Source organism: Belonocnema kinseyi, chromosome 10 (assembly GCF_010883055.1).
Source record: "Belonocnema kinseyi isolate 2016_QV_RU_SX_M_011 chromosome 10, B_treatae_v1, whole genome shotgun sequence".
NCBI classification, from domain to species: Eukaryota; Metazoa; Arthropoda; class Insecta; order Hymenoptera; family Cynipidae; genus Belonocnema; species Belonocnema kinseyi.
This window is the reverse complement of record NC_046666.1, coordinates 78,843,907-78,854,777: the sequence shown is the minus strand read 5'-3', so window position 1 is coordinate 78,854,777 and position 10,871 is coordinate 78,843,907. Positions and strand designations below refer to the sequence as shown.

General features: G+C 32.7%; 1 protein-coding gene across 1 annotated transcript in view; it reads right to left on the bottom strand.

The window, feature by feature from the left end:
* Positions 1–10,871, bottom strand: part of LOC117181761 — a 93,410-nt gene that overhangs the window by 35,940 nt on the left and 46,599 nt on the right. Inside the window, exons 3-4 of the mRNA XM_033374728.1 lie at positions 1,286–1,399; positions 1,059–1,145 (exon numbers count right to left, since the gene is read on the bottom strand). Coding sequence (XP_033230619.1) covers positions 1,059–1,145; positions 1,286–1,399 — 201 coding nt within the window. The remainder of the gene's footprint in view (positions 1–1,058; positions 1,146–1,285; positions 1,400–10,871) is intronic.

Here is a 10,871-nt window from a genome sequence, read left to right as displayed (position 1 = left end):
GTGCTTACGCAGGCGTGACAAAACAGGAGTGTTACAGTAAGGCGCTGTACCCTAACAGCCTACCTGTGTAACTACGTCATGACGTTCTTACATTTCACTCCATGTGGAAAGCACGCTCGTTTACATAGAGAATAAGCAGGACTGCGAGCTCACATCGGCCAGCAGTGGAGCGCCGCGTCGATGCCAACTGAAGCCGATGGAAGTGATCGAATTATATCGCGAAGGAGTATCTTGAAGTTATTGGAGCCATGTTAATAAAAAAGAGCACAGCCATAACTATCCAATAGGCGCTATGATTCGAAAAAGAAAAAAAGAAGGAGAAGTATTAAATAGGCTATCTACATTCATTTGATTTAAAAAAATGTATTCCCCTATTTTCGTAAAAAAATCAAACTATTCCGCCAATTCTGAGAATACTTTGATCTGTAAGGTCAGATATTTAAATTTTTTTATTATTCTTTATAAATTAGCGAAGCTTATAGATAAAGACAAGGTCAAGTAGGTATTTTGGCCACTTCATCTACAATGCGAATAGAATAATTTCTCAATGGAACTTTAGAGGAGGTTTGTTGACTTCCAAAAAAATTTTGCATCCCTTTTATAACTGCGAATAAGGATTCTCATCACACTCTAATATATCATTAATAGTAATAAAAAAATAGGATGTAATGGTGTAACATGAGCTGTCTAACTATCAAGAACTTTTCGTGTTAGACAGGGCAGGGTACTCGGTCTTGGAGTTTGCCGGGTGAAAAAGGGCGGAGTTCGCGCAAGGATTAATCAGAGACCTTTCCACTTAGAAGTGGCAAAACTCAATTTTGAGCGAGAGTCTCGTCGCCGCTCAATTTTGACACCCTCGTGCGGCTGCCACGAAGCCGGCAAGAGGTGGAGTTAGGTGGAGGTTGTAGGTTGGTTGGCTCGAAAACTTAGTTATCTATAGACGTAGAACCGTGCCACGAAGAAGTGACAGAGTTCCGTATAAGGGCGATATGGGAGCTACGAAATTTGTACTTAGGGTTCGGCAAAGTCCTTGGACTAAGGAGAAGGTATCGACTTACCGGACAACTTAAATCCCAGCGGATCCTGCGGATGCCCAAAGGGGAACGGCCGAGGACCGAAGTGGAAGGGATGAAAGGCCTGATGCCCTGAAACGTGAGATGAGTTCCTAATTTTAGTCAAAAGCTATTTCCTTACTCGCTCGAGAACTACTCGACGAGACCGATACGATCCGTACCTATCTGGGTTAATATTTATATGTTACCTAGGCTTGATAAGGCAGACTCACTTGTCTTGGACCTTGGCTCCCGAGGACCATCGACTGTCACCTTTATCGCCTTTGAAAGCGTAGCTACCTGAGGAGGCGATGTTTGCAGCATTATCGTTAAGGTGAAACTTTTTCCTAAACAGAAAGAATATTTATTTCATATTATTTAACATAATTCGTACTTTTATATCTCAGGCATTTCATTTCGATTCATCGAAATTTCAATAACTACCTATCTTGTCTTCAAACTTGCCTATTTGGATAAAAAGATAAGCCACCGTAATGTGTGGTTATCAACATACTAATCATTAGGACCAATCGAAAAAACGAAAAGCTGTTTGCGCAAAGTCCTAATAGCAATGAAAACTTTCTTTTGTGGGTCAAAAACAATTCCTTAAAGTTTCATAAAAAAATTTCTCCTATCCCCGCATCGTAGATATAGCTTAAAATCTCAAACAAACAAAGCACTTTTTCAAATTTGAACAGCCAAACCATTATTTTTGAGTTTTAAATTATGAATGAATATAGTTCAAAGCACGATGATTCATACATGTAAGGCGATAATTCCTTTCAAATATTTTTTAACCTTCCCCAATTAACTGAAGTTTCAAAAAACGAAAAAAGTAGACTTTTTCGCTATTTTCTTAGTCATGGTTAATTTATAGACCATTTGACCAAATAATACTTGATATGCCTAAATGTGGATGTATTTTCGATATTTTACAACAATAACATACAAGGAAAGTTGACAGAAAAATCATTTTTATTGACTTTGAATTATAAGAAAATATTTGAAAGTGATATATTGCTCTTTATTTAATAATAAAATTAATTTTTGGTATATAATTTATTGGAAAAAATAGTTCGAAGCAAGTGAATTTGTACCTGCATAGCAAAAAATTATCAATCAGGTAATTAATAAATAATTTATTTATTATTATCAATTAAATTATTTAATTAACTTAATTAATTGATTGAAATCATTTTTGCTATGTAGGCGGTTGAATTATTTTCTCTGATAATTTATATACCGAAATTAATTTTATTGTTAAATAAAGAGCAGTATATCACTTTCAAATATTTTCTTGTAATTCAAAGTTAATAAAAATTCATTTTAATGTCAACATTTCTTATATATTATTGTTGCAACATATTTCAAATACATTCCCATTAATGTATATCATATATTACAATGCCAATCTCTACATCATTTATTTTCGAATACTCTGGTCAACTCAGAAACATCTTAATGAGTGATATAATCAATTAGTCGAGAAATTTACCGTGACCAAGAAAATATCGAAAAAGTTGACTTTTTTCGATTGTTTGCTGTTCAAATTTGAAGAAGTGCTTCGTTTTTTGAGATTTGCAGCTGTATCTAAAATGCGGAGACAGAAGGAAGTCCTGTATGAAACTTTACGGGAGTGTTTTTGACTCGCAAAAGAAAGTTTTCATTGCTATTAGAACTTCGCGCAAAGAACCGTTTTTCTAAACGGCGTACTAATCATGGTATCTCAATCATTTTCAGGCGCGGAGAATTTTTCACATAATTCAATGAAATCCATACCAAATTAACCTTCCGTTTGATAGTATAGAAAGTTATTTTGAAACGACTTGTGACAATAAGAATATGGAATTAGGTTCAGGCAATTACGTATAAATAATCCTGTTAGGGTTATTCCGTATAAAGAGTCATGTTAGATTCGTCCTGAAAAGTTGGCACAGCTAAAAAAAGGAATGGCCAAACTTGAGAAAAATATTGGAAATATTTAGGCCAAATTTTAGAACGACGAGACACTTTGATTGAAATTTCGTTTATTTTTCGGCAATATTTATTATGGTATAGAATTTTGTAATATCTTATTACTTTCTGCAAAAACGATCTGCTTGTTTGTTTTACTCCAAAAAACTGACCAGTCAAAAAATATACTAGATTCCCTATACAGAATAACTGTAAACTGATTTTTTCTACAAAATACAATAACTTGCTTCTTTATACGGTCTTACCAGAAGAACTTGATTCCATAATGCATGGAGCAATCAAAGTACGCCATCATAAAAAACTTAGTCTTAAAATATAGCTTTTTTATTCTAGTTTCTGACCCTACAAAATGAAAAATGGAGAAATAAAGCGATATTTTAATTTTGAATAAAATGATCCTATTATGTATTAAAAAATAATTATACAGAAATCTGGAGTAGGTTAAAATCAATTGACGCGTATTATCTTTGATTAGAAATGGACGATATTTAAAGTGTTTTATTCAATTATAGCTTAAATAAAATAATAATTATATTTAACGCTTGTGTAACACCTGATTTGTCCATTTTTCCTCTCAGGGTTACAAGCTGGCAAAAGAATGCTAAATTTTAAGACTGGTTAAAAAAATTATATATACTTTTAAACAATTTAAATTTAGTTTTATAATTAAGAAAAGAGGTCTAAACTAACACTTGAAGAAATCCTAATAATTATTATAATTTTTAGGAAAATAAATTTCTAAGCCAATTAACTTAAAATTAATTTTGTTTTGATTTCGTCAAATAATTATTATTTGAAAAGTTCTCCAACCGTAAAATCATTAAACTACGATGACAAATTTCCCCATAATCATACATTATAGTGGCCAATTAATTAGGTTGAGGAATTCGGCTATATATTAGTCTAAAATAACAAAGAAGTCTAAAAGGGATAGGTAGAGGTTGGAAATTTGAAGAGCATCAAGTTGGAATATAATGCGTCGTAGGGGGGCAATTATGTAACTTTTTGACTTTAGCTTCTACTTACACTTCCAAAAAAAAAGGCAACCGGCCTGAAGTTAAGAAAAGCGGAAGTAAAGTAAAGTAAGTAAATGTGAAAAAGTTACATGGACGCTCCCTTTTTTATTCCTAATGGAAAAACATCTTGAAAGACAATAAAATCCACTTTCAAGAAATGTGTTTTCCAACCAATGAAAAGGTAAAGTTTTATAAACAAAACATCAGGTTTCGAAGATTAAAAGACAAGAGTTAAAGGTTAACATTTATTAAGATGTCAAAGATTAAAGCATAAAGGCTGCAACCTTAATTTCAAGGATAAAAGTAAAAGGTCAAGATCGTAGTTCAAAGGTAAGAGCTTAAAGTACCAAAATTATGTCTCTATATCCATCTATTTCCTTTCTTTCAATCTCTCTTTCTCCCTCCGTTAAAAAAAAAATTTTTCAAATTGATTTATAGCAGAGGCGAAATGTTGTAAAAATTTAAGAAAAAGTATATAAATTTGGCAACTGGGCGTAAAGCAATAAAGTCAAATAATTGCATGCTAAATTGTTTCAGGTAACCAATATTTCAAAAATGAAGTGAATTAAAACCAATAAAAATGCGGGCTCTAGACTTTGGTTTCTCGGGTTTCCAAGCTGTATTATTTAAATCCAATTCAGTCGACCACGAACCCTCATTTTTTTACTGCAAACCACTTTCCTTCCAGGGATACTCTTGTAATCTTACCTCCATTTTTCCCTTAAATGTATATACCCCGCATTAGAAAGTTCCATGTGCAATTTTCGTCTAATGTCATCAACGAACGAAGGAGAGTCAATAAAGGCTGATTTTACACAGTATCACAGGAGGATTGATTTATAATGTAGATGAATTTCGTTTTTGCATTAAATTAAGTAAGTCCCTTAATTTCAACTAGACATGGAACTTAAGTGCAGTGTCTCCTGTCTGATATACGAGTAATATGATGATTAACTGACAGGTGTGTTGAGTTTAGGATGATTATCATTCGCGCGACGCCAGTATGGCGTCGATAACGCTGGATAGAGGAAATTTGTACAACCAAAATTAGAATTTGTGCATCACCGAAAGTACCTTATTTCTTATTTATTTGGATGTATTAATTTCGTCTTAATTTGTTCAAATTTGTGCAAGAAACTTCAACTCCTAAAAAACAACTCTCTGTTGAGGAAACGTCATATCGGATCCAGCGCAACGTACTGCTAGTCCCGACATTGTCAAAAATCAACTTTATATGTGTGCATTATTTTCGTCTTAATTTGTTCAAATTTGTGCAACCAACTTCAACCCCTAAAAACTATCCCCAGTAAGGAAAACACCATGTCGTGTCCATCGAAATGTTTCTCTGGCCCTGCCATGGTGTTTTCCGCACAGGGGGTAGTTTTTAGGGGTTGAAATTTGTTGCACAAATTTGAAAAAATTTAAACGAAAATAATGCACCCATATAAAGTTGATTTTCGATAATGTCGTGACTAGGGGTATGTTGCGCTGGATCTTATAGGACATTTGCTCAACAGGGGGTAGTTTCTAGGAGTTAAAGTTGGTTGCACAAATTTGAACAAAGTAAGACGAAACTAACGCACCCATAAAAAGTTGATTTTGGATAATGTCGGGGCCAGCGAAACGTTTCGCTGGCCCCGCCCTGATGGTTTTCTCACAGGGGGTAGTTTTTAGGGGTTGAAGTTGGTTGTACAAATTTAAAAAAATTAAAAAAATAATGCACCCATATAAAGTTAATTTTGGGTAATGTCGGGACCAACGAAACGTTTCGCTGGCCCCGCCAGTGTTTTTCTGAGAAATAAGGTATTTCCGGTGATGCACAAATTCTAATTTTGGTTGTACAAATTTGAACAAATTCTGCACTAAATATTTGGCCCAAAAAAAGTTCAATTTGCGTGAGTGGTGGGGCCAGCGAAATGGTCCTGCTGGATAGTATCAATCAACAAGAAGCTCATTGTAGTCGTTTCGTCAACGTTCCCTATTTTAATGTATGTACTCAGACCTATAACTGATTTTGATCATGTATAAAATAATCGTACATACATATGTAATAGAAAAATATATATAAAAGGAATTTAAATTTACGATTTCTGATCAAAATTATTTTCGTATTCTTGTGCCCAAAATATCCCTTATTGACACTCTTCATTTTACTTTGATACTCCTATTAAAATAGTGTTCATATTTTATACTTTGAGTGGATTTTGCTAGTTGTATTTGCAAGTTATTTCAGATGCATCATTTTACAACTGATTATTTGTGTAAATTAGAAAAAATAACAAAATTTATATTTTCTTTTGTTAATAATAAATAATACTACTGGGTTATAAACCTTCAATTTCAAGAATTTCTTAGAGGAGAAAAATGGGTTTTAAATCTTTATGGGCGAATCTTTGACAGATCACCCTTTAACCATGCATATAATCTATTATTTATATTTATCAGGATAACATTTTTAACCCTCTTGAATTGATCTATGAATTCATAGATTAAAAGAAATAAAAAATTTTATTCCTTTTTACCATAATCGTAAAAATCTCATTTCTTCTCCCTCGGGGAATGAAACCAACTGTAAGTAGGAGGCCTATGTGACAGCAGCATACAGATACTGTGGCACGTTGACTGGAAACAAAACACAAATGTGCCGGAAGTAAGGGGGGAAGAGTGGCGCCATCGCGCCGATATTTGTATCCCCTCCATCCTTTTCCTCCCGCAAACGACCTACGCGTAGGCTAGGATATTTTAATGCTTCTACTAAACATCCACCAAACAAAAACATAACAAAATTGTGCACGATACTACGCGCGAATTGGAAAACAGATTATTTTATTTCTCAGACTTCATTTTAATTTCTTTCCAGAATAACAATAACTTTTGTATTCAGTTTGATCTTATTTTCTGATTAAAATGACAATTTTCCAAAATCTCACTTCCCTTTTTTTAACGATGCTGTTCTTTATCTATATAAATCTAAAAATTAAATTATAATTTTATTTTCAGAAACATGGTTTTGGAATTCGAAATTCAAAAATAACGTAGTTGGGAAAGGGCAATTGTTTAAATAAAAATGTACAATTTCGAACAGTAAATCTGATGTTTAAAGCGTGCCCACTGGGACATGAGCCATTTTTACAGCCTTGAATGCAGTGTGAACTGGTAATCTAAAAGTATACTAGTCGAAATACCATTTGTAGCAATACATAAAGCAGCTATTACAGTTTGACATTGTAGAGTAGAATAGGGTTGGTATACACTGTTTAAATTACTGCTCCACATTGTAAGGTTTCACTAACAAGTTTGTAGACGTTCCGTTTACCCATTGAGAATTAAAAATGGTGAATTATACAGTTTGCAACTTGTAAGCTATGCCCTTTCATACTGCGATGGCTAGTGGGATATAAAGTTGATGGTGCAGCTTGAAACAGTAATCCAGTATACCAATATAGGGCCTCACCTCGCACCAATTTCGCAGTGTGCAATTGTAAAATCTCCTTTATCGTACTGTGTCAAGTGCTAATTGAGAGTGTCAGAGGTACAGTGTGAACCGAGGAAGTAAATGTTATTGGCCGAGATTATAATATCTCCACATTCAAACAGTGTTATTCACATTTTTATTACTATTATTATAATTATTATTACATCATTAAGCCATTAGTTTTGAGAAAATAGACCGTAATCGGGAAATCAGTTACGTAAGTTTTTCCTTAGTGCGCACAGAGAAAAATGGAAAAATGATTTGTATTACCATCGACAGATCTCGATTTCGCGCCATTTTCGACTGTACCTGTATGCATTGTATTTTTGTTTCCATTCGTGTGATTTGCATTTTATATTATATTCAAATTCCAACCTAAAATCTTCAGTTTCTACTAATAGCCACTTTTAAAAGTTTTATGACTGTCAGAGTGCGATACCGCCACACTGAATCTTTACTTTCCCGAAACAGAATACGTTTTTTCTATCAGCTCTTTTTTATTCTTATTCAGCCTCCTCATACTTCAAGAGAAAGTTTTTATTATGTTTTAAAGTTAAAGAATAAATTTGCAGTCGCTGTTTAAAAACAATTTTCAAAACCCACGAAACTTGCATCTTTTTGAGATTGTAAACTTCCACGTTTTATTTCTCGGAATTAGTTGAGTTTATTTAATCATACTTTTTTGACCTCAATTCAAAAACAACTAAGCTCAAGAGTTACTTTTGTTTTTATCTTTATAGGCTGATTTCGATTTCATGGATTGTTATTTCGCTCTCATAAAAAATTTCGTTTTTGTTTCTTAGATATCTAGTGCTGTATACTGCAACCCTTCAAATATTGTTCGAGGAATAAAATAACAAATATTTACATAAACACTGCTTACTTCACTTAACTATGTTTGCAATTTATTATACTACTGCACTATTTATTATATCACATAATGTGCATTCCTATATTTTATAAAAACGTATAAATAATTACCAGCTTTTAGAAAAATTTTATAAAATTCTCAGCATTTAAAATTTTTCATTTTTAAGTCTTATTTCTTCTAATTTCAGCTAGCCTTCGATTCAATGTTCAAATTCAACTTTAAGGTTAGCATATTAATCAGGTTTAAGTATTTTGTATCTCAAAAAATTTTTGCAACTCTAACGATTAAATAAATTATTTGTAGTAGCTGCTTTTGTTTTTACTTTCAGGTTTTTACAACAGAATATTAGTAGAACTATAATGATTCGATTCTTTTTTTTAACCTGGAAAATTACATTTAAATTTAAATATTTTTTCACTTATAATACATCTGAGAGTGATAAATCCATTGAATTTTTGAGCTTCAGAATTTGAACTGAAACAACACATTAAATTAATGTTAAAATTAAACATTTAACTATTAAAATTTAAATTAATTAAATGGAAATATTTGCGTGAAACATTCTTGAATCCACCTATTCATATAAAATGTATAAAACGAATAAATATTAAAAAAATATTCCTCTGTTAACCCTGGCATTTCAGCGTAACATGTGGTCTGAGATTTTGTCAACAGAATCCAAGCGATAAATTAGCGTAATTAGCTAGAGCGTCCGGCATAGACTTAAGTTTTAGGTTGTCCTTGGGTAGGGTTCGAATCCCCCAGCGGGTGCATTTTTTGTAGCGTCTAAGCATTCGATTACGTTAGTAAGTGACTGTACGTGCAATTGCATAATTTCAAAAATAAATTGAGTGCAGTTATAAAAAAATTAACATTTTTTTTGGGTACATTTATCATTATATTACATCATCTGTTTCAAGCTGTTGTAACGGAACCTCTACCGACGATTCTATAATAGGGTAAAACTGTGACTTTTACTTGTTGATGCGAGAGATTTCTAGTGCGAAACTATAATTTTTGCTCCCAGAAGGATACGGATTTACAATTTCACAGAGAAAATCTTGCACTTACATGCAGTGAGATTCACTAATTTCTCCCAAAGTTTAAGAACTACTCCACAGTAATACAAGATGATGAATTTTAAATGTAGATGAATTTTATTTTTGTATTATATTAAGTAAGTCAGTTAATTTCAACCAGAAATGGAAATTAAGTGCAGTGTCTCATATCTGATATAGGAGTAATATGATAATTAACTGATAGATATGATGAGTTTGGGATGATTTTCATTCGCGTGCTCTGAAATTCAATTTCTGCTGGCAGAAAGGCGTGCGCGAAATGCGATGCGGCGATGTGCAAACACTTTAACGGATTGCGGCTATTTTAGAAGAGGAGCCAAGATAACAGCTGAGAGTAGCCAATATGGCGTCGATAGCGCTGGATAGTATCGATCAACACTGAGCTCATAGAAGTCGTTTTGTCAACGTTTTCTATTTTGATATATGCACTCAGATCTATAACGGATTATTTCATAAATAGAATAATCGTACATATATAATTATATATATATATAAAAGTATTGAAGATTCACGTTCTGTATCTGGTAGCTTGAAATGGATATAAATGCCTTGTTTAGTGACATCAAGTTCTTTTTTCCTTCTACTAATCTGATTGACTTGGAGGATAAAACCACTTGATTTATGAGGCATAAATGAATCATGTATTCAATGCTCGCATTAAAAAATATATATTTCTTAAAATTATTCAATTTTTAATTTTGTATTAATTTCATGTTCCTAATAACTGAACGATAGCGCACCAATTTTATGAATTTCAAGAATCAGCTAACTTAAATTAACCCATAAGTTTCATTTCACACCACGAGTGGACGAAAAGTCCAAAATCGTTCTGTCTTAAATTAACCTATAAAGTACATTTTACGTACATAAAGCAGTTGACTTTCAACCAAACGCGTTACTTAAAGTCATGTTATCATCATCACTTGACTTTCAACTGGCGAATGATCCTTTTGGTTACATCTGAAAGTCAACCGCCTTTTTCTACTGAAATTCAATTTCTTGTATTACTGTGTCTGTGGTTGCACGAAAGGCTCCGTTACTGCACCACAGAGTAATATGTGTATTTCATCACCCTTTCTGAGTATAACTTACATCGTACTTTTTCCGTCTTCGTTGCTTCTGTTCTTAGAAAAAAGTATTCACGACAATATTAGACTAATTTTTATAAGAAATTTAATTTCGTGTGGTGTAATTTTATAGGAAAAAATTTGTATGTACGTACATTTTTTACATAATTTACTTTTTCTTCTGATAAGTAAGACTTTGAGTGTACCTAAACTTTTTGATACTTTCGATAAGAATTTATTGGTTCCATGTAAATGGTTTTCATACTGACTTAGTGCTTTCTTATTTATCTTTAGATAGAAATATAAATAACAATCAAAATAATCAACTCAATTGAAA